Here is a 25,308-nt window from a genome sequence, read left to right as displayed (position 1 = left end):
TCCGGCTCACAGCCAGTACAGGAGGAGAGCAGAGAAGCAGAGCGCAGCGCTGGAGGACAGACAGCTGTAGGTAAGTATCTAGTGTTTGTTTTTTTTTACTTTTAGCATGGTAACCAGGGTAAACATCGGGTTACTAAGCGCGGCCCTGCGCTTAGTTACCCGATGTTTACCCTGGTTACCGGCATCGTTGGTCGCTGGAGAGCGGTCTGTGTGACAGCTCTCCAGCGACCAAATAGCGACGCTGCAGCGATCCAGATCGTTGTCGGTATCGCTGCAGCGTCGCTTAATGTGAAGGGGCCTTTAGAGCAGGTTTTGCAGTGTGTGTGATGTAATGACAAAGAAACCTGATCTCCCAGTTTAACCTCTTGCATGATGATGTAAGAATAAGGCCGGGTTCACATTGCGTTAATGGCAGTCCGCTAGCGGGATCCGTTACAAAGCGGCACTAACGCTATGTAACGGATCCGTTAGCGCACCCATTGACTGCCATTATGTAGCGCATCGCTAACGCATGTCATTCCCGGGGCTTCAGGAAAATGGCCGCAGGATGCCACGCGTGCGCAGATGGAGATTGCTGCGGCCATTTTCCTGCAGCCGAGATGCGAACTCGGCTTCAAGAAAATGGCCGTCGAGATAGCCATCTGCGCACGCGCGGCATCCCGCGGCCATTTTCCTGAAGCCCCGGGAAGCCAAGAAGAACCATCTGCGCACGCGCGGCCTCACAAAGATGGCCGCGCCCACCGATAAACGGCTGAATAGCGCAGATCGCGCTATTTTCCTTCAAGCTGCGCAATGGATTCGCCAGTTGGACATGCGCACACCACTACGCCACCAACGGAGATCTGGGGGAGAAACAGCGCTGTCACCACGCCCATATGACCTGACCAGCATGAGTGACAGCCCAAAACGGCGACTTTACAAAGGTATTTCAGCAGCATAGGTGGGGAATAAAGGCTCCAAAATACACTAATGTAAAGCACAGCTCTTCTTGAAAAATCGGGGTGACAGGTTCCCTTTAAAGCAAATGCACTATTTTTAATTGTATAGCTAACACGGATTGTATGAAATGAAAAGGATTTCTTATGTATACTAAAATATTGTTTGACTAAAATGTTAATTGCACTTTATTGATATGCACAACTCCGTGTGGGCCCAATAAAGTCCACTTATATTTTTGTTAAAACCTGGAGTGCTACCTTCCATTGTTTTGGTCCCTGTATATTTGGCAAGTATATGGATTAGTTGCTTGGAGGCCTGTGCACCCATTTAATTGTATGTGCTGTTCCATTTTTTTCTATCTATAGATTTATCTACAGGTGCATCTCACAAATTTAGAATATCATGAAAAAGTTAATTTATTTCAGTTCTTCAATGCAAAAAGTGAAACTCAAATATTCTATAGATTCATTACAAACAGTGATCTATTTCAAGTGTTTATTTCTGTTTAATGTTGATGATTATGGCTTACAGCCAATGAAAACCCAAAAGTCATTTTCTCCATAAATTAGAATACTTTTCTAATACCAACTTGAAAAATTATTCTAAAATCCAAAATGTTGGCCTACTGAAATGTATATTCAGTAAATGCACTCAATGCTTGGTCTGGGCTCGTTTTGCATCAGTTACTACATCAATGAGGCGTGGCATGGAGGCGATCAGCCTGTGGCACTGCTGAGTATAGGTTGCTTTGAAAGCAGCCTGCAGCTCGTCTGCATTGTTGGGTCTGGTGTTTCTCATCTTCCTCTTGACAATACCCCACAGATTCTATATGGGATTAAGGTCAGACGAGTTTACTGGCCAATCAAGCACAGTGATACTGTTGTTTTTAAACCAGGTATTGGTACTTTTGGCAGTGTGGACAGGTGCCAAGTCCTGCTGGAGAATTATATTTCCATCTCCAAAAAGCTTGTCGACAGAGGGAAGCATGAAGTGCTCTAAAACTTCCTGGTAGATGGCTGCACTGACTTTAGCCTTGATAAAACACAGTGGACCTATGCCAGCAGATGACATGGCTCCCCAAACCATCACTGATTGTGGAAACTTATGTTTTCCTGTACACCTACTGACTGTTTTCATTAGGTGTACAGGAAAACGGGAAGGAAATTCCAAGCATGGTGAAATTGCAAAAAAGTGCAATTCTACAATGTTTTTTTTTACCATGTTCACTAAACGTCATTATGAGTTCATAGCAACCAAACATGTAAAGGTTCTTTTTTTTATTTAGCAGGTGAAAATAAAATCCAAAGTTTGTGTAAAAAAAAAAAAAAAAAAAAAAGCCATTTTCCGAAGCCTGTAATGTCTCCATTTTTCAGAATCTGGGGCGAGTACAGTGCTTATTTTTTGCACACTGAGCTGACGTTTTTAGTGATACCATTTTTGGATAGATACAATATTCTGATTGGCTGTTATTGCATTTTATTGCAATGTTGCGGCCACAAAAACACGAAATTCTGGCGATTTTTTTTTTTTTCGTTACTCTGTTAACCTTTGCAATTAATTATTTTTATATTTTGATAGATCGGGGTTTTCTGAACACTGCATTACCAAATATGTGTATTTTTCTTTTTTTACATTGTTTTCTTTTGAATGGGGCTATAGGGGGTTGATTTGAACTTTTTATTGTCACGATTCCTCTGTCACAGTGTCTGAGCCTCAGTGATGGACAGCTTTGTCATCCTATCCTGTGCTGGGGTGTGCTGAGCTGTCGGTACTTTGATTGACAGCTCGGTTGACCTATCTGACTGGGAAGTGCAGAGATTTCCACAGGTGATCCCTGTTCTTGGTAATTGCCCTGCTATTTAGGTGAGCTGTCTTGCCCAGATCACTGCCAGTCACAATCTTGTTCTAAACCTGTCCTCCCTGATGTTTGCCTGCACCCTGAGCTGGAGGTTCTGATCTTTTGCTGCTGTCTGTTGGACCGTGTTCTGACAACCCATTTGTTATTGCCCCTTTGCATCTGATGGCTCAGTGGTTAGACTGCAGCCTTGAAGCGCTGGGGTCCTGGTTTCATATCCGACCAAGGACAACATCTGCAAGGAGTGTGTATGTTCTCCCCGTGTTTGCGTAGGTTTCCTCCGGGTTCTCCGGTTTCCTCCCACATTCCAAAGATATACTGATAGGGAATTTAGATTGTGAGCCACATCGGGTACAGCGATGATAATGTGTGCAAACTGTAAAGCGCTGTGAAATATGTTGACGCTATATAAATAAAGAGATTATTAATATTAATTATCTATATATCTATCTTTCTATCTGTGTGTGTAAACATTCTTGTATGGAGTATGTAAATGAAGAGGATGGACAAGAAATGACATCACAATTCTTTATTTTTTGTTAAATAATAGATCTTTATTTAGCCTGCTAAAACCCATACAAATCCGCATGAAAATTCGCATAAAAAACACATCAAATCCGTGCGGATTTTTACCTGTGTTTTCTGCCAAGAGATGCAGAATCTGCACAGAAAATTCCACAGGCAAATCTGCAACGTGTGCACATACCCATAAAGCTTTCCAGAGTTATAACCTCATAAAGTGACAGCGGTTAGAATTGTAAAAATTGGCTTGGTCATTTAGCTGAAAATTGGCTCTGTCACTAAGGGGTTAAAGAACTTCTGGGTGGTTTCCACAGTATGTTTTGGGCCATTGGACGGCGCTTCACAGTACAGATGGACAATCAACCCTGCTGCATTTAGTTGAATCTGAGCAGAAAAGTATCACCCTGTACTCTTAAGAATTGATCCGGCTGTTTCTTTCTTCAGACACATCATCAATAAACACTAGGGCCCCAGTGCCATTGGAAGCCATGTATGCCCATGGCATCTCTTTACTTTGATCAATACAATCTATGGGTCAATCTGTGTGCTGTCCATGAATAACACTGTAAAGTATAGTATAAGCTTTGTAATTTATTAATTTATGAAAATCACTGATGAAAACTGACCAAAAACTGATGAAAATCAGATCCAAAACAGTCATGACACTTGTTCCATTTTTTTCACATGAGGACAAACACGAATTTCTGAATGTGGTTTAATGAAAACAATGTCTGCAGCTAGGTGCATGTCATGTAAAGGTACCTTCACACTCAGCAACTTTAGAACGATAACGATACTGATCCGTGACGTTGCAGCGTCCTGGATAGCGATATCGTTGTGTTTGACACGCAGCAGCGATCAGGATCCTGCTGTGACATCGCTGGTCGGAGCTAAAATGCCAGAACTTTATTTCGTCGCTGGATCACCCGCTGACATCGCTGAATCGGCGTGTGTGACGCCGATCCAGCGATGTGTTCACTTGTAACCAGGGTAAACATCGGGTTACTAAGCTTAGTAACCCGATATTTACCCTGGTTACCATTGTAAATGTAAAAAAAAAAAACACTACATACTTACATTCCGGTGTCAGTCACGTCCCCTGGCGTCAGCTTCCCTGCACTTTTTTTTTTTTTTTTAAATTCGTTTATTTATTAATCACAAATAAAATACAGTATAAATGTTTGTCTTTGTTATTGACTTGCACGGTTACATTCGCAAGAAAGAAAAAGACATCAGAGCATACATATACCAATCATTTGTATATATACGGAAGAAGACATATACGTGAAATTATGGAACTGTCAGTATGCAAAGTTCCTAAACTACAACCAAACTAAACTAAACTAAACTAAGCCTCCAAAGCTACTACTACGTCGCCTTTTAGCAGTAACATTATACTCTCCATTGCGCAATATCTGCAGAACAAGAGGTCAAATAAACTGTATCTTTATCAATTGGTTAGATCACAAAGTGAGATGGGAGGCATTCCACCTATCCCAGATTTTATTGAATTTGCCCGGGCAACCCCTATTCTGGTAGAGTGTGTGTTCATATGGGACAATTGTGTTCACCAGCTCAACCCAGGACCTAAGTGTGGGGGGTGACTTTCCCATCCACCGCAACGCCAACATCTTTCGTGCCAAAAATAATACTTCTCGTAAAAAAAATCCCAACATAATGTTCCCAAACCTCCTCATCCCACACTCCAAACAGACAGACCAGGGGTTCAAGAGGGACCGGGATTGACAGTAGTGAGGTCAATAACGACGTTACCTCCCTCCAATATTGAAAAATAATTGGGCACTGCCATATCATATGTATGAAGTCAGCATCTGGTGAGTGGCAACGCAGACATTCCGACGTTGAGTATCGACCCATCCGAAAAAGTCTCACTGGGGTCAGATATGACTGATGAATTATATATAACTGGGTCATCTTGTTATTAATTGACGGGGATACTTTAAGGGGGGAGTCAAGAACGTCCTCCCACGCTTCACTCTGCATATCAGGGACAAGTCCCTCCCACTTGCCCTTAACCAAGTCTATAGCTGAGTTCGCTCCCATTGACAACAGATATGTGTACAAAGATGAAATAAGACCCTGAAGTCCCTGTGATTTAAGAATGCCTATCAGTGGCAAAAATGAGATGTTGCGGTTTGCTCCCACATTTCTAATATATGACTGAATAGCTGTTCTAAGTTGCAGATAGCGGAAAAATTGAGATCTTGGAAAAGCATATTTAGCTTGCAGCTGTTCAAAAGACATAAAGACCCCCTGATCGTATAAATCCCCCACCGAGAAAACCCCGTGGGAAATCCAAAAACCTGCAGATGGATGATCTATCAACATGGGGAAATAACCATTGTCCCATAAAGGCATTTCAGCAATAATATCTCCAAATCCAATAACTTTTTTAATCTGCCTCCAGGCTGATCGTGCCAGTCGGAGCATGGGTAGCATGCGGGGAGCGTTTATTTTCCCGACTCCAAAAGGCCCAATGGACATTTAGCGCTAACAGAACTAACCAGATGACTCTCAGAATTAGGGAGGTAGTTATGAGGCATCCATTTACTTAGTGCCCTCGCCTGTCCTGCCAGATAGTATAGAAAAAAATCAGGCAATGCCGCTCCTCCCCCCTGCTTAGATCAAATTCAAATTCAAATTCAAATGAGCTTTATTGGCAGGACTAAGTACATGTTAGCATTGCCAAAGCATATGGTAAAAATACGGGGGTGGGGGAGGGGGGGCATATAGAGGTCCAGGGAATATCAAATTCCTTTTAGAGGATAGGGGATGTTTCCAGGGTGGGGTATAGGAGTCCATGACATATCGGGCTCTTTAGTCGGGGGATAGGGATATGTCCAGTGTTGGGGTACGGGAGTCCATGACATATCAGGCTCCTCTTAGTCTGTGGCAGGCACTGACATATTCCGCTGCTACGGCCACTGCACTTTCCTCTTCCCCCAGTATTATCGGCAGTTTCTCTTCCTCCTCCTTGGAGGTGAAATCTGGGAGGAGATCAGACAGCCTCTTGAAGTGAGTGTCCCTCACTGCGGAGTATTTGGGGCACCTCAGCAGGAAGTGGGCCTCATCCTCCACGGCCTCCTGGGGGCACTGCTGGCAGAGTCTGTTCTCTCGAGGCTTGTAGTTCTGTCGGTGCCGCCCGGATTCGATGAGTAGGCTGTGGGCGCTCAGTCTGTACCGGCTCAGGATCTGTCGATCTTTGGGGTTTTCTAGTTTCTCTAGATATGGGGCCAGTTTGTACTCCCTCTGTAGATTCCGGTATATTGTCAGTTTCTGGGATTTGTTTATGTCGTTCCTCCAGATGCTGAGATATTCCTCTTTGACTTTGTGTACCATTTTCTGGATTTCACCTTTTGTCAGGCCATGGAGGTTGATGGCTTGGTCAGACTGGCTTTGGGTACTTTTCCTTGGGAGGCTTCCTGAGGCTTCCTGGTGTAGGAAGGCTTTGTGATGGTAGGAGCTGGGACTGCTACTTTGTAGATGAGCCTTGAATGACAGCGCCTTCTTCTTTATTGCGATGTGTAGTGGGAATCTGCCCAACTCTGCTCGGCAGGCGCTATTTGATGTGCTCCGATGGACTTGGAGAAGATGCTTGCAGAACTCTAGGTGGAATATTTCTGTCGGCCCAGCGTCCCACTTTGACCAGTTTGGGTATGAGACTGGGCCCCAGACCTCACTACCGTATAGAAGAATTGGGGCAATGATGGAGTCAAAAATTTTTAGCCATACGGTTACTGGTGCCTTGAGGTGGTACAGACGCCTTCTGATGGCATAGAAGGCTTTGGATGCCTTGTCTTTTAGTGACTCTATGGCTTGCTTGAAGCTCCCTGACTGGCTGAGTTCTAGGCCCAGGTAGGTGTACCTGTTGGTTTCAGTAAGTGGACGGTTGTCTATCATAAAGGTAGGATTGCCAGTGGGTTTCTGCTTTCTTTTCTGGAACACCATGATATTAGTTTTTTTCTCGTTGATTGGCAGTGCCCATGTGCTGCTGAAGGTCTCTAGGATTTTCAGATGATCTTGGAGGCCTTTCTCAGTTGGTGATAACAGCACGAGGTCATCTGCATACAGCAGAAATTTCACCTGGGTGTCATGGAGGGTGAGTCCTGGTGCTGAGGAGGACTCTAGGGCCACTGCCAGCTCGTTGATGTAGATGTTAAAGAGCGTTGGACTGAGGCTGCAGCCCTGTCTCACTCCTCGACTTTGTTGGAAATAGGCTGTCCTCCTTCCGTTGACCTTCACACTGCAACTGTTCTCTGTGTAGGAGCTTCGGATGACATCATATGTTTTGCCTCCTATTCCGCTCCCCAGCAATTTTAGGAATAGTCCTGGGTGCCACACTGAGTCGAAGGCCTTCTTGAAGTCCACAAAACAAGCGTATATCTTCCCGTTCTTTGTATTGTGGACGTGGCTCTTGATGAGGCTGTGCAGAGTGTAGATGTGGTCAGTGGTGCGGTGGTTTGGCATGAACCCTGCTTGGCTCTTGCTGAGGACGTTGTGCTCGGTGAGGAAGGTGAGGATCCTCTTGTTCAGGATGCAGTTGAAGAGTTTACCCAGGTTGCTGCTGACACATATCCCTCGGTAGTTTGCTGGGTCGTACTTGTCCCCATTTTTGTGTATAGGGGTTATGAGGCCTTGGTTCCAGTTTTTGGGGAAGCAGCCGGCCTGCAGTACAATATTAAATAGTTTTGTTATCGCAGCCTGGATGTCTGGAGGGCTGTATTTCAGCATTTCTGGGAGGATCCCATCTGGACCACTGGCTTTTTTACCTTTTATCTGTGTGATCCTTTCTGTTATTTCTGTCAGTGTGATTGGTGTATCCAGAGGATTTTGGAAATCTTTGAACTTTTCCTCCATATCTTTCAGTTTTTTCACAAGCTCTTTTTGTGCCAGGTTCAGGTCTTCACTTGGGATGTCATTGTAGAGGTCCTTGAAGTACTGGAGCCAGATGTTGCCGCTCTGGATGTGGAGGCTGTTGCTTTTCTGGTTGGATCCAAGGTGATTCCACAGTTCCCAAAATTTGTTGTCTTCAAGGGCATCTTGGAGTTGGAGGAGTTTGGCAGAGATGTCGTTTTGCTTTTTCTTTCTGAGGATGGCTTTGTAATTTCGTTGTACGGTGTGGTAGGCTTCTCTCAGAGTGGGGTTATTGGGGTCTCTGTGTTTTTTATTTGAGGCCATTCTTAGGGCCTTCCGTATGGTCTTGCATTCTTTGTCAAACCAGTTGTTGGGATTTTGTTTACTCGGTCTCTTGTTGATGATTCTTTTCAGGTCAGACATTTCTGCCATGGCATATAGAATGTCGTTAAGGTCTCTTACCGCTAGGTGTACTCCTTCTGGGTTGAGTTCATACACGTTATTATGGAAACATTGGAGCTTCTCCTTGATCTCTGGTCTGTTGATGGCATCTTTGTATTTTGGGGCCGACATCTTGGACCATTTGAAGGATGGTGGCAGGCTAAAGAGGCCGGTCTTTTGCGGGGTTTGTGAGGGTGATTTCTTTGTGGATTTGATGTATAGGAGCAGTTGGTTATGGTCTGACAGATGTGTTTGTGGGGTGACTATAAGGGCGCCAATATTTGTAGGGTCCATATCTGTGATGGCATAGTCTATCACACTGCTGCCCACATGGGAGTTTAGGGTATGTCTTCCCAGTGAGTCTCCCTTGGTGCGGCCATTGAGGATACGAAGTCCAAGGCTTCGGCATAGGTTCAACAGCGTTCTGCCACTTTTATTAACTGTGCAATCATAGCTGTTCCTGTCGGTGTGCACTGGGTTGTCACAGTCGGTATCTGCTCCAAGTATATAGATGTTTCCATCAGTGGTCAGGTAGTCTCTTTCTCTTCCCGTTCTTGCGTTGAGGTCTCCGTAGATGAGAACGTTCCCAAGAGTCTGGAAATGGGCAGCTTCAGTCTTTAGGGTCTCAAAGCTGTCTGGGTTGAAGTATGGAGACTCTGGAGGAGCTACGTACACTGCACAGAGGTAGATGTCGGCCACGGATGTGAGGATGGAGCGGCTTATTCTTATCCAGATATGGCTGTCTCCTCTCTTCACTGCTCTGATATGTTCATGGAGCTCTTCTTTGTACCATACTAATATTCCTCCTGAGCTCCGGCCCTGAGCTCCGGCCCTGTTTGATGTTTTTGTTTTTCAGGGCGGAGACAGAGAATTCCCTGTATCCGATGGGGACATAGGATTCATTATTGGCCTTAGTCCATGTTTCAAGGAGGATCTGTATATCAATGTCTTTCAGTCTTTGGTTAAAGTCTGGGTCATTTGTCTTGTATCCAAAGGCTGAGGTGTTCAGGCCCTGGATGTTCCAGCTACTAATGATTAGAGTTGACATTGTGTAGCTGTATACCTTGTAATGGGCTGTCCTGCATAGGACATCTTGGGTTGCTGACTGGTGAACTTGTTGTAGGCAATTGGTTCAGTCGCGTGAGTTTCTTGCATATGGAGCTGATCATGGTCTTTATTTCTGCCAGCTCACTGCTCTGTTTCACTCTGTGTGGGGAGGGTGGTGTCTTCCATGGTTTGTGTCTCTCATAGACTGGTTTTCCATACAGGTTGCAGTTTTCAGTTCGTTGAGCATATTCCATATTAGGTCTGTTAGTTGGTGCTCTTCCTATAGGTTTTCGGTTTGTATGGGTTCTTGGTCCAGGGACTCTGTTGAGTACAATGTCTTTAAGTTCTTTGGCAAGAAGGCTGACTCCTTGGTTGTTAAGATGTTTGTCATCATACAGGTGGTGGAGGTTTATGATGGGATGTTGTGCCAGGGTGATGTCTAGCATCGTATTGATCTTGGCTATTAGTTCTCTGTTGACGTCTTGGGTGATGTATTGGAAGGAATCTTTTCTTGGCAGCAGAGATGACAGGATGATCTTGCTGCTGGGGAACTTCTGTTGTGTGGTCTCTGCCAGCTGACACAATTGTCCTGCTACCTGCTGGTGTTGGTCCTGGAGATTGTTGGTGCCAGTATGTATGATGATGTGGTTTGGGTTGGTGAAATATGGATTGTCAATTACGGCCTTTGCTTGTTCTATAGTTGAGCAGCGGATTTTGGAGACCTTTTTTCCTGGGAAGAGTCGCCTTGTATTGAGGTATTTTCCGTTGGAGTCTATAATCAGGACTATATCCGGACATGTTGGTTGGCTGCTCCTATGGGAGATTCTGTTTACGTTCTTCTTGTTGCTCTGTCCTGTTGTTGTGGTCTGCTTTTGTTCTAGACTTGGGGTTTGTTTGGTGCTTGGGTCTGGCCCATCCTGTGGTTCTTGGTTATTTTCTCTTTTGCCCTCAATATATAGGCAGTTATTTAAGTTAGTGGTGGTTTGGCTGTTAGCTCTCATTGTGTCTTCACCTGTCTCCTTCCCTGGGTCCCCCTCCTGTGTTAGGGGTGGTGTCTGGCTCTTTAGGTTTTCTATTTCTCCTTTTAATTTAGCATTTTCTTGCCGTAGTTCATATAGTTCATGTTTGATTTCCTGCACCGCTGAGTCCAGTACACACCTCAGTTTGGTTATCTCTGCATCTGTTGGGTCATTTGTCTGTCTTTGGATCTGTTCCTTAAGCAGTGTGAAGTCCCTCTCCAGCTGGGACAGGCATTCTCTGAGGGTGTCCAATGAGGGGAGTGCATTATTAGGGCTTTGGGCTGCAGGGGGGTCCCTGGTGGTCTTTTTTGTACGTGTGGGCCCATCACTCTTTCTACGTGCTGGCTTTACTATTTTATATTTTTGAGCCTTGAGTTTGATATGAGGGAAGATTTCCTCAAATGCCTCGAGGTTGTCCTCATTGCCCTGCATGACTATTATGCCAGAGTGGTATAGATTGATGGTGAGTGAGATATCCTTGTTTTGTGGGTCTTTTACTCTGATTTGTCGGCCCCTGTTGATGCCATTTTTTAGAATGTTTTTATAGTATTTGCACAAGGCTGTGTGCCATGCCTCAGGCTGCTCACTATAGAAGAGATAATTTGTTTTTCTATTCTCTTTCTTAGTAAAGTCTACAAAGAGAGTTTCTGGTTCCTCTTTGATGATGGAATGTTTTATGGCCTTTTTTTCTCTCAAGCTCCTGTGATCTCTGGGATATGTTATCTCCTTGACGCCTGAGACCCTGCCATCTGCTGGAGCTGAGGCACTGACCTCTATAGGGGGCTTAGCTATAGTGCTGGGATTTTCATTATCTGGGATATTCATTATCTCTGCAAAGTAGTTAATTTAAGCTTAGGCCTGCTTTTTCCCCATATGAATGAAGCAACCTGAGAGTTTAAGTTGGTGAAGAAGAACTTCGGTACAGTTACTGCGCTATGTTGAAGACAATAGTTAAATTTAGGGAGCAATATCATTTTAATGAGGTTAATACGACTTGCTACAGATAATGGAATCTTGCTCCAATATGTAAATTTCAATAGCTTCCCTGCACTTTGTCAGCGCCGGCCGGCCGTAAAGCAGAGCACAGCGGTGACGTCACCGCTCTGCTTTACGGCCGGCGCTTACACAGTGCAGGGAAGCTGACGCCGGGGGACGCGACAGACACCGGAATGTAAGTATGCAGTGTTTTTTTTTTACATTTACAATGGTAACCAGGGCAAACATCGGGTTACTAAGCGCGGCCCTGCGCTTAGTAACCCGATGTTTACCCTGGTTACCTGGGGACTTCGGCATCGTTGGTCGCTGGAGAGCTGTCTGTGTGACAGCTCTCCAGCTACCACACAACGACTAAATAACGACGCTGCAGGGATCGGCATCGTTGTCTATATCGCTGCAGCGTCGCTTAATGTGACGGTACCTTTACTCTGCAAGGCAATCTAAAATCTGGCTAAATTTACATACAGTAAGTTAAAAGAAAAACAAGTAAATATAGTGGCAGTGACTTGTAGGGTAAATGGTGTTGCAAAAACTTAATAAAAGATTCTTCTGACAGACATCATGAATTTTCATTACTTCTTTTTACTACCCCTTGTAGAATAGGTGAGGGGATTAACTAAAAGTTGTATGAACCCTCTGCATTGAGGACATAGTGATGAGTTTTTTGCATAAGTTTTTTATGTTAAGTGCAACAATCATTTTTTTGCTTTTCTTTTCCTTAGCTCCAGTTTATTTCATCCAGGAAAACTACACTTTATTTTTAATGTCATCAACTTGGAGCCCTGCTCTGGAAGAGCATTACCAAGGAAAGGAGTATGTACTGGCTGGCTTGCTGAGCTTGTAAAGCCAAATGATGAAGTATGTGAAGAAAAAGCCATCGCTTGCAGTGAAGACATGATAGCTACAGAACCACAGGTATAACTAAATTATAAACACAGATTTTTGGCTCATTACAAGATTTCTCTGCAATATGATGATTTTTTAAAGGGAACCTGTCAGAAGGATTGTGCACAGTAACCTACAGAGAGTATCAGGTTGACACTGTTATACTGATTAAAATGACATCTGGGATAATGAAATCCATCTTATGGTTGTTTAAGCCTTATTTTCAGTTAATGATCTGCTCATACTCCCAGGCAGCCACTGTATCGTATTCATAGACCGGGTTATTTATCTTGCAGAGACAGAGTGTCTTCTTCACAAGATAAATAGACATGCTGCGGTCGGTAAAGACGCGCCGCATGTCCGGATACGCTTCATACGTCTTCATGCGGTGCTCTGCTTAGGTATTCATGTCTATGGCTCTGACAGGTCACTGATCCCCCAGTGACCTGTCCCCTAGTTTTCATAATGAATAGATGTACACACTGAAAAAAAAAACCCTTGTGCTGACGGAGGCTCTTGCTCTGCAGCATAGTAACATAGTTATTAAGGTTAAAGGAAGACTTTCAGTCCATCTAGTTCAACCCATAGCCTAACCTAACATGCCCTAACATGTTGATCCAGAGGAAGGCAAAAAAACTCCATGTGGCAAAGAGTAAGCTCCACATTGGGGAAAAAAATTCCTTCCCAACTCCACATGCGGCAATCAGACTAGTTCCCTGGATCAACGCCCGATCAAGGAATCTGGTATATATAACCTGTAACATTATGCTATGCATCCACAGGGCGTATTGGCAGCGCTTTGGACCTAGCGGATACTCCGCTCCGCCCAAAGAGCCGCCCCCTGTTGTACGTGCGGTGATTCCGGATGTGTTCATTGAACCATGCATATAATCACTGTATCGTATTCATAAACCGGGTTATTTATCTTGCAGAGACAAAGTTTCTTTTTCGCAACATAAATAGACATGCTGCGGTCGGTAAAGACGCGCCGCATGTCCGGATACGCAGGGCCGCCGGTTGCGGCCCTGCGTGCATAGTGGAGATGGGATTTCATAAAATTCCCTCCACTATGCTGTAACATCTGGATGCTGCGCATTGGACGCTGCGGCTGTATGCAGCGTCCAATCCGCAGCAAATACTGAGGAAAAACGCCACATGGAAACATACCCTTATACTTTTCAAGAAAGGCATCCAGTCCCATCTTAACCTCTTTCTGCCTTCAGACACAATAGTACGTCCGATGGCAGATTCCCTGCTTTTATGCGGGTTTTGACAGTGAGCCCGCATCAAAGCCGGGACATGTCAGCTGTTTTGTACAGCTGACATGTGCCCGCAGTAGCAACGGGTGGAATCGCGATCCACCCGCCGCTATTAACTAGTTAAATGCCGCTGTTAAACGATGACAGGAAATGAGCGCACCGCTGACACTCCTCATATGATCGGGGGTCAGCGGTGCGTTGGCATAACAACCAGAGGTCTCCTGCAGGTTGTTGATGCCAGATTGCTGTGAGTGCCACCCTGTGGTCAGCGCTCATAGCAATGCAGCAATTGTATGATATAGGAGCGAACTATGCTTCGCTCCTATGTAGCAGAGCCGATCAGCCTATGCCAGCTTCTTGTCTCCCATAGATAATAATAAATGGATACACGCACATATTGGGAGGGATACCTCATAATCACTCAGCGTAACTACCAGTGTATAAGATTAGAGGCACTCACACCTACATTATAGGACAATAAGGACCCACCAAAAACTACATACAACCACAAAGAAAAGGTGGAAAAACATCGCGTGCGGGAGCCCACACTTGCCGGGTGTATATACGACTGGGTAGGTTTATATTATGTCGCGATGTTTTTATACTTTGTTGCGCACTTGCGCTTATGACCTATCTACACCCCAATATGTGGGCTCTCGCTAACTATGTGGTGATGAGCTCTGCTGCCTTATTCAGTCTTGTCCCTGTTTGATACTTTTGTATACAGTTTTACTAATAAAGTTGTTTCTATCGTTGTACTTGTGGACATTTTTCCACCTTTTCTTTGTGGTTGTTTGTCTCCCATAGAGGCTATTGATGCATGGGAAAAATTAAAAAAAAAAAAAAAAAAAAAAGTTTTTTTTTAAAAATATGAAAAAAATATAAAAGTTTAAATCACCCCCCTTTTGCCCCATTCAAAATCAATAAAAAAAAAATCAAACCTACACATATTTGGTATCGCCGCAATCAGAATCGGCTGATCTATCAATAAAAAAAGTAACCTGATCGCTAAACGGCGTAGCGAGAAAAAAAAATAAAAAATGTCAGAATTATGTTTTCCAGTTCACCACCTGACAGCACACTGGAGGACGTCCTTCTTATCCTTGATGGGACAGGAAACACGAGAGGTTAAAAGGACCCTCCCCCTACCACCCTTCAGTGTTTTTCCTGTCCCATCAGGGATAGGAACGGACGAGAGGATCTACCGTTCTGTGCGGGGGGATGTGGATCGGGGGGCTCGGCCTCACCCTTCCCTCCATGACACACCCGCTGGCTGACACCCGCCCGAGGGTCCCTCGGCCTACCAGTGTAGCACTGCTCCTGGTATGGGGATCGCTTCTCCCTGGCGGGGGCTCTCGATCTCTCCGTCCAGTCCCCTGGTGCGTGCGATCCCAGCGGCGGCCTCTGCAGATGCCGGCGTCTCCATGCGGCCACTGGGGGAACCAGATCATCGCCGCACCTTCCTCTCTATCCGGCCGCGCGTCACTTCCGGTTTGCGGCTGAGGGGGATGGATGGCGTCTGTGCAACAGGAAGTGCAGGGAAAAGAGCGGTGGAGAGCGATGGAGCGCTGGTTTTGAACATGAGGAACAGAATAAAAAGGTATTGTGCAGGGGCAGTAGCGATCTCTAGAGCATCATGGAGGACGCAGCTAGAGCAGAGGGGCAGGAGTCGACAGCGCTAGTAAGTAGGGAAGCCCTGTGTAAAAAAAAAAAAAAAAAAAAGAGGAACGCTAGTGCTTGCTATATATATATATTTTTTTTTCATAGGCAGCCTCCTTGTCCGAGAAATCGGTAAAGAAGCCCGGTAGGAATAAGAAATGTCCTATCTGTGCGGTTAAGCTAAAAGATTCCTGGCAGAAACCCCTATGTGAAGCATGCACCTGCAAAATCATAGGAGAGGAACAGGCGTCTCTTATGTCAAATATGAGAGCCATGATAAGGGAGGAAGTTCAGGCTTCAGTCTCAAGTCTGGTACTCCCTCAAGTCTCACCTTCACCTTCTGAGAGGCCAAGGAAAAGGCCGAGGGTCGATTACTCTTCCGAAGACTCATCATCCTGTGGGTCGGAGGTAGAGGAGGAAGATGAGAATAGAGATCCCCCGGAGAAAGGGAGAAGATATTTGTTCTCCGCCACAGACACTGGAGAACTGTTGGAAGCAGATCGAGGAGCCTCAGCCATCTTCTTCCATTCAAGATGAAATGTTTGAGGGCTTGCGCTCACAGACCTCTAAAGTCTTCCCTGTAAACTCCCATATCAGATCCATGATTCTGGAAGAATGGGAGGAAGCCGAAAAAAAGACTGACTATCCCTAAGGACTTCAGACTTCGCTTGCCATTTGATCCAGATGAAGTCAAAGAGTGGGTTGATATACCAAAGATAGACATACCTTTGGCTAAAGTATCCAGAAGGACGGCGATTCCTTTTGAAGACTCTTCCAATTTAAAAGAGCCCATGGACAGGAAGGCAGACAGCCTTCTAAAAAGGGCATGGGAAAGTTCTTCGGCGATCATTGGGGCTAATATTGCAGCGACATCAGTGGCCCGCTCCATGGACCTTTGGTTTGATGATCTTCAAGATCAACTGGTAGCCAAGACTCCCAGAGAAACTATCCTGAAATCCCTACCTTTGCTAAAATTAGCAACTACCTTCTTGGCAGACACATCTGCGGAGTCTGTTAGTTTCGCGGCTAGGGGTCAATCTCTATCTAATGCAGCCCGTAGAGCTATTTGGCTTAAGAGCTGGTCGGGGGACATGCATTCTAAAAATAAATTATGTTCTATACCCTTTTCCGGGGGCAGGGTCTTCGGACCGGTCCTCGACGATATTTTAGAGAAAGCCGCAGATGTAAAGAAAGGTTTTCCGGAAGAAAAGCCTAAAAAATTCCAGCCCTTTCGGAGACCCCGCTATAGTCAAAAACCCGATTATAGGGGTAAGGGAAAACAGGGTAGATGGAGCTACCAGGAAGGAGGGGGATACCAGGCCTAAAAATAAAGAAGCGAGCTACTCGGGACCAGGGTCTAGCTTCCGCAGGAAATGACGCCATCAGAGTAGGGGGTCGTCTGACAGGATTCCTGGGAGGATGGAGGGAGGTTACAACAAGTCCATGGGTCTTACAGATTGTATCCCAGGGGTACAAAATAGAATTTACATCCCTTCCTCCCGAAAGATTCCTGGTGTCCAGCTCCCATCTAAAGCTATCATCCCCCATGTGGTCAGATATTCAAGACCTTTTAAAAATGGCGGCTATTGTTCCGGTACCCCCTCGGGAAGAGTGCAGGGGTCACTACTCCAATCTCTTCTCGATAACAAAACCATCGGGAAAATCGAGAACGATTATAAATTTGAAACATCTGAACAATTGGGTCCTTTACAAAAGGTTCAAGATGGAGTCGATTCGGTCTACCATCCCTCTGTTGGGAAAAGACATGGTAATGTGCACTCTAGACTTAAAGAGTGCATATTACCATGTACCCATTTATCTAAGTCATCAGAGGTTCCTGTGGTTCACGGTAAACTTGGAAGGAAAGATCTACCATTTCCAATTCCGCTGTCTCCCCTTCGGCCTGGCTTCCGCTCCCAGGGTTTTTACAAAACTTATGGTGGAAGTAGTCGCTTTCCTGAGGAATCAGGATATAATGGTGATTCCCTACTTAGACGACTTCTTAATAGCGGCAGACTCAGAAGTCCAGCTCGGGATCAACTGTCAGTCCCTCATCTCAACACTAGAGAATCTGGGATGGATTATAAATTGGGAGAAATCAAATCTAATCCCAAAACCCAGAATAAAATTCTTGGGAGTCATGCTCGATTCGCAAGCAAGAATGTCCTTTCTTCCAGAAGACAGGCTAAAGGGCATAATAAAGAAGATCCGTCACTTTTCTCGAGGCCGAAATACGATCAGAGACAGGATGAAAGTACTAGTTCTGATGACGGCCTGTATCCCTTGCGTAAGATGGAGCCAGTTTCATTCTTGACAGCTTCAGAGGGGAGTTCTGAGGAGCTGGAACAGAAGGCAGAACTCACTGAACCGGACCCTGAGCCTTACTCCGCAGGTCAAAAGATCTCTGGTGTGGTGGACTCTTCCCAGAAACCTCTGACTGGGGGTGCCATGGCTTCAAACACCAAGCGTATCATTTACAACAGATGCCAGTCAGCTCGGTTGGGGAGGTCATGTACTGGGAAGATATTTTCAAGGTCGCTGGGAAAAGGAAGACCGCAGCCAGTCATCGAACCACAGAGAACTACAGGCGGTTTGGGAGGTCTTAACGGCGGCGCAGCATCTGCTGCAGAACAAACACGTGAAAGTCTTCTCAGACAACACGACAATGGTAGCCTTCCTGCGGCATCAAGGGGGTCCAAGACATCTGGCATTACAGGACCTGGCGGAACAGATATTCAGGTGGGCAGAAAGGTTGGTTCTGTCAATCTCGGCGATCCACCTGGAGGGCTCCAAGAACCAGTTGGCAGATTTCCTCAGCAGGAAAAGCGTATCCCCCAAGGAGTGGGAACTGAGCAACGAGGTGTTCAGAGATCTGTGTCAACGTTGGGGGATGCCGACGGTGGACCTATTTGCTACAAAAGGAAATGCAAAGCTCAAGATCTTCTACTCCCTAAACCCTTGGGAGAGTCCAGCCGCGATCGATGCCTTCTCACAACCCTGGAACCGCGGTTTTCTGTATGCATTCCCTCCTCTAGCGATGATCCCGAGGACACTCAGAAAGATCTGCGAGGACAGGGCCAAAGTCATCCTCATAGCTCCTCACTGGCCGAAACGCAGTTGGTTTCCATTGTTAAGGAAACTGTCAGTGGAAGAACCCCTCCTGTTACCAGAAAGAGAAGATCTTCTTCTACAAGGTCCAGTTCTACACCAGAATCCAAGAGCACTTCAGCTGGCGGCCTGGATCCTGAACGGAAGGTCTTGAGGGCAAAAGGGCTTTCAGATGACGTTATTTCTACCCTTCAAGCCAGCAGGAAGCCGGTGACATCGGCTATCTATACAAAAATATGGAAGCGATTCTGTGGGTTTTGCGGAGAGACGACAGTTGATACTGACCATCCAAATATCCCCAAAATTCTTGACTTTTTGCAGTCAGGGTTTCAAAAAGGTCTTAGACCAAGTACATTAAGGGTCCAGATAGCGGCCCTGAGTGTATTCTTCGATTCTTCCCTATCTGCCCATCCCTGGATTAGCCGTTTCTCTAGAGCAGTCCAGAGATTAAAACCATTGATTAGAAGGTCAGTCCCGCCGTGGGATCTGAACTTGGTTCTAAATTTCCTATGTGAACAGGCGTGGGATGTAACAGGGGATATAGAAATTAATATACTCTCCCTTAAAACCGCATTTTTAGTTGCGATCACGTCGGCAAAAAGATTGGGGGAACTACAGGCTCTGTCGGTGCAGAATCCATATTTGCAGATCTTCGAGGATAAATTAGTACTCAGACTCGATCCGGCTTTTCTCCCCAAAGTCGTGTCAGATTCCAATATGAATCAAGAGATTGTTTTACCATCATTTTGCCAGTTCCCTAAAAATCAAAAGAAAAGATTTTACCACAACTTAGACGTAAGAGACTCGGTGCTCAGGTACCTTGATTTATCCAGACCCTGGAGACGGGACAACAATTTGTTCGTCCAGTTCAGGGGTCCAAATAAAGGTAGAAAAGCGTCTAAAGCGACTATCGCACGGTGGATAAAATCCACAATCAGTTTAGCTTATAAAGCTAAAGGGCAAAATTCCCCGGTCAACATCAAAGCCCATTCATCTAGGGCCATGGCCATGTTATGGGCAGAGAAAGGGGGGGCGACGGCGGAACAGATCTGCAGGGCTGCATCATGGTCTAACCTTCGTACCTTTTCTAAACACTATAAGTTAGATGTGGTGTCACCTCAGTTGGCTTTCGGTAGAAAGGTACTTCAAGCAGTGGTCCCTCCCTAAATACCAGTCTCCTTTGGTATTTCTCCAGTGTGCTGTCAGGTGGTGAACTGGAAAACAGTAATTAGACCTACTGGTAATTGTATTTCCAGGAATCCATCCTGACAGCACTATTAGTTCCCTCCCTAATGTATGATCTTTATACTCATGTGATGTAACATTTGTATGATTGATTATTTTGTTGGAATAAACCTTTGTTTTTGCATCCATCCAGATGTGTTACTTTGGAAAAGCACTAAAGGGTAGTAGGGGGAGGGTCCTTTTAACCTCTCGTGTTTCCTGTCCCATCAAAAATAAGAAGGACATCCTCCAGTGTGCTGTCAGGATGGATTCCTGGAAATACAATTACCAGTAGGTCTAATTACTGTTTTTTGTCACCGCGACATTGCATTAAAATGCAATAAAAGGTTCTTTTTAATGCCCATCTGCACCGAAATGGTATCATTTTACATCAGCTTGGCTTGGCACGCAAAAAAATAATCCTTCACCCAACTCGAGATCCCAAAAAATGGAGACGCTACCGGTCTCGGAAAATGGCGCAATTTTTTTTTTTTTTTTAAAGCAAATTTTGGAATTTGTTATCACCACTTAGATGATAAACAACCTAGACATTTTTGGTGTCTATGAATTCAAAATGACCTGGAGAATCATAATGGCTGGTCAGTTTTAGCATTTAGTGAATCAAGCAAAAAAGCCAAATAAAAAACAAGTGTGGGATTGCACTTTTTTTGCAATTTCACTGCACTTGGATTTTTTTTCCCGTTTTCTACTACACGACATGGTAAAATCAATGGTGTCGTTCAAAATTACAACTCGTCCTGCAAAATATAAGCCCTGACATGGCCACATTGATGGAAAAATAAAAAAGTTATGGCTCTGGGAAGGAGGGGAGCGAAAAACGAAAATGCAAAACTGAAAAAAGCTCCGGGGTTAAGGGGTTAAATTTTAGTAATGAATCGCTCATTACAACATCATACGGCAGAGAGTTCCATAGTCTCACTGCTCTTACAGGAAATAATTCACGTCTGTTGTTATGATTAAACCTTCTTTCCTCCAGGAGTTGAGGATGCCCCCTTGTCCCCCGTCTCAGGTCTACAAGAAAAAAAGATCATTAGAAACGTTTTTGAACTGCCCCCTCATGTATTTGTACATTGTAATAAGATCACCCCTTAGACTTTATTTTTCCAAACTAAATAACCCCAAGTGTAATAACCTATCTTGGTATTGCAGACCCCCAGTCCTCTAAACTTTGGTCGCTCTTCTCTGCACCTGCTCTAGTTCAGCTATGTCTTTCTTATACACCGGAGACCAGAACTGTGAACAGTATTCTAAGTGTGGTCGAACTAGTGACTTGTATAGAGGTAAAATTATATTCTCCTCATGAGCATCTATGCCTCTTTTAATGCATCCCATTATTTTATTTGCCTTTGTAGCAGCTGCCTGACACTGGCCACTAAATGTGAGTTTGTCATCCACCCATACTCCCAGGTCTTTTTCATTGACTGTTTTGCCCAGAGTTTTAGAATTAAGCACATAATTATACATCTTATTTGCTCTATCCAAGTGCATGACCTTACATTTATCCACATTAAAGCGCATTTGCCATTTATCAGCCCAAGTTCCTAGTTTACATAAATCATCCTGTAATATAAAATTGTCCTCCTCTGTATTGATTACCCTGAAGAGTTTAGTGTCATTTGCAAATATTGAAATTCCACTCTGTATGCCCCCTACAAGATCATTAATAAATATGTTAAAAAGAGGGCCCAATACTGACCCCTGTGGTACCCCACTTCTAACCGCGACCCAGTCCGAGTGTGCTCCATTAATAACCACCCTTTTTTTTCCTATCCCTAAGCCAGCTCTTAACCCACTTAAACATATTTTCCCCTATCCCCATTATTCTCATTTTATGTTTCAAACTTTTGTGTGGCACCGTATCAAAAGCTTTTGAAAAGTCCCTATACACTACATCCACTGGGTTCCCTTGTTCCAGTCCGGCACTTACCTCTTCATAGAAGCTGATCAGATTAGTCTGACAGGAACGGTCCCTAGGAAACCCATGTTCGTATTGGGTCATGAGGTTATTCCTCTTCAGATACTCCAGCATAGCATCCCTTAGAATGCCCTCCAGGATTTTACGCACAGTAGAGGTTAAGCTTACTGGCTTATAATTTACAAGTTCAGTTTTTGTCCCCTTTTTCAATATTGTCACCACATTTATATATATGAGGCATTGTGATTACTCGCTAATCCCTCCCCCTGCACATAATCCTGCCCCCCACCACATCACCACACATAATCCCGCCCCCACCACATCACCACACATAAACCCGCCCCCCCACCACATCATCACACATAAACCCGCCCCCACCACATCACCACACACAATCCCACCCCCACCACATCACCACACACAATCCCGCCCCCCACCCCATTACCACACAATCCCGCCCCCCACCACATCACCACACACAATCCCGCCCCCCACCACATCACCACACATAATCCCGCCCCCCACATCACCACACACAATCCCGCCCCCCCACCCCATTACCACACACAATCCCACCCCATCACCACACACAATCCCGCCCGCCCCCCACCCCATCACCACACACAATCCCACCCCCACCACATCACCACATGTAATCCTGCCCCCCACCCCATTAACACACACAATCCCGCCCCCCCACCACATCACCACACACAATCCCGCCCCCCACCCCATTGCCACACACAATCCCGCCCCCCACCCCATCGCCACACACAATCCCGCCCCAACCCCATTGCCACACACAATCCCACCCCCACCCCATCGCCACACACAATCCCACCCCCACTCCATCAACACACACAATCCCACCCCCCACCCCATCGCCACACACAATCCCGCCCCCCACCCCATCGCCACACACAATTCTGCCCCCACCACATCGCCACACGCAATCCCGCCCCCACCCCATCGCCACACACAATCCCACCCCCACCCCATCAACACACACAATCCCACCCCCCACCCCATCGCCACACACAATCCCACCCCCCACCCCATCGCCACACACAATCCCGCCCCCCACCACATCACCACACATAATCCTGCCCCCCACCCCATCACCACACACAATCCCAGCCCCCACCACATCACCACACACAATCCCGCCCCCCCACCACAACACCACACATAATCCCGCCCCCACCACATCACCACACACAATCCCACCCCCACCACATCACCACACAATCCCACCCCCACCACATCACCACACAATACCGCCCCCACCCCATTACCACAGATAATCCCGCCCCCCCACCCCATTACCACAGATAATCCCGCCCCCCACCCCATTACCACAGATAATCCCGCCCCCCAACCACATTACCACAGATAATCCCGCCCCCAACCACATTACCACATATAATCCCGCCCCCCACCACATTACCACAGATAATCCCGCCCCCACCACATCACCACACATACTCCTGCCCCCCACATCACACTCGCTAATCCCGCCCCCCTGCCCAGTAGCTCCATCCCCACCACATCACCACACATAATTCCGCCCCCCCACCCCATCACCACACACAATCCAGCCTCCCACCACATTACCACACATAATCCTGCCCCACCTCATCACACATAATCCCGCCCCCACCACATTACCACACATAATCCCGCCTTCCAACACATTACCACACATCCTGCCCCCCACCACATTACTGCACCTAATCCCGCCCCCCCCACCACATTACCGCACCTAATCCCGCCCCCCAGCACATCCCTACATATAATCCTGCCCCCCTACCACATTACCACACATAATCCCATCCCCACACATTAAATTGTACCTGGTAGAAGTCAAGGATAGATCTTCGAAAATGACTATACATTTAATTGTGATTACAGAGAAATTTTAACTTAATTTATGTTTCGTTATGAAATTTGTTTAGATGCTGGAATGAATAAAAAACGCACATCTTACTGAATCCAGTTTGTTTTTTATTTTACACTGTGAATAAAATGTATTATTAGTATTATTCAGATTTTTAATGATTATTATTATTAACTTCATTTTAAGTTAATTTACCACCTGCATAAGCGCTATTGAATGTTGTCATTATTTACTTTAGTTTAATCACCAGCAGCGTTAATTAGATAGCAATGAGTGTGCCGGGCGTTAGCTGGCTGGAAACAGCTAGTATGCTATATGCCAGTCCTCTGGCACAGATTCTGTTAACCCCTCTCTGACCTTAGATGTACTATCCCGTCGAGGTGCCCTGGGCCTATCTGAAAAAAAAAATGGTGTCACTTGTGGGGGGTTTCAATGTTTAGGCACATCAGTGGCTCTCCAAACGCAACATGGCATCCCATCTCAATTCCTGTCAATTTTGCATTGAAAAGTCAAACAGCGCTCCTTCCCTTCCGAGCTCTGCCATGCGCCTAAACAGTGGTTTACCGCCACATATGGGGTATCAGCGTACATAGGACAAATTGTACAACAACTTTTGGGGTCCATTTTCTCCTGTTAACGTTGGTAAAATAAAACAAATTGGAGCTGAAGTAAATTTTTTGTGAAAAAAAGTTAAATGTTCATTTACCTTCCAAAAATTCCTGTGAAAAACAGGAAAGATTAATAAACTTCTTGAATGTGGTTTTGAGCACCTTGAGGGATGCAGTTTTCAAATGAAATGTGGTCCCTAAAAAAAAAATGGTGTTGTAAAAATGAGAACTTGCTGGTCAACTTTTAACCCTTATAACTCCCTAACAAAAAAAAATTTTGGTTCCAAAATTGTGCTGCTGTAAAGTAGACATGTGGGAAATGTTACTTATTAAGTATTTTGTGTGACATATCTCTGTCATTTAATAGCATAAAAATTCAAAGTTGGAAAATTGCAAAATTTTCTAATTTTTTGCCAAATTTCCATTTTTTTCACAAATAAGTGCAGGTAATATCAAAGAAATTTTACCACTATCATGAAGTACAATATGTCACGAGAAAACAATGTCAGAATCACCAGGATCCGTTGAAGCGTTCCAGAGTTATAACCTCATAAAGGGACAGTGGTCAGAATTGTAAAAATTGGCCTGGTCATTAACCTGCAAACCACCCTTGGGGGTAAAGGGGTTAATATGGAATCTTTAAAGATTAAAAATAATGGTCTATCAATGACTGTACTTAATTCCTGCAGTACTCGGGGGTGTATCCCATCCGGACCTGGAAACTTGTCAATTTTAGTGATTTTTAGATGCCGCCGTACTTCCTGCTGGGTTAAGCAGGTGACATTTAACCCCTTTATGCCCAAGGGTGGTTTGCACGTTAATGAGCGGCCCAATTTTTATAATTCTGACCACTGTCCCTTTATGAGGTTATAACTGTGGAACGCTTCAACGGATCCTGATGATTCTGACACTGTTTTCTCGTGACATATTGTACTTCATGATAGTGGTAAAATTTCTTTGATAATACCTGCGTTTATTTGTGAAAAAAATGGAAATTTGGCAAAAATTTTGCAATTTTCCAACTTTGAATTTTTATGC

General features: G+C 45.2%; 1 protein-coding gene across 4 annotated transcripts in view; it reads left to right on the top strand.

The window, feature by feature from the left end:
- MTRR (5-methyltetrahydrofolate-homocysteine methyltransferase reductase) overlaps positions 1–25,308 on the top strand; it is an 831,186-nt gene that overhangs the window by 589,245 nt on the left and 216,633 nt on the right. For all 4 annotated transcript variants that reach the window (XM_069730413.1, XM_069730414.1, XM_069730415.1 and 1 more), the window contains exon 11: positions 12,417–12,609. In XM_069730413.1, the coding sequence (XP_069586514.1) occupies positions 12,417–12,609 (193 nt within the window). The remainder of the gene's footprint in view (positions 1–12,416; positions 12,610–25,308) is intronic.

Source organism: Ranitomeya imitator, chromosome 6, assembly GCF_032444005.1.
Source record: "Ranitomeya imitator isolate aRanImi1 chromosome 6, aRanImi1.pri, whole genome shotgun sequence".
Classification (NCBI taxonomy): domain Eukaryota; kingdom Metazoa; phylum Chordata; class Amphibia; order Anura; family Dendrobatidae; genus Ranitomeya; species Ranitomeya imitator.
This window is presented reverse-complemented; position numbering and strand designations above follow the sequence as displayed.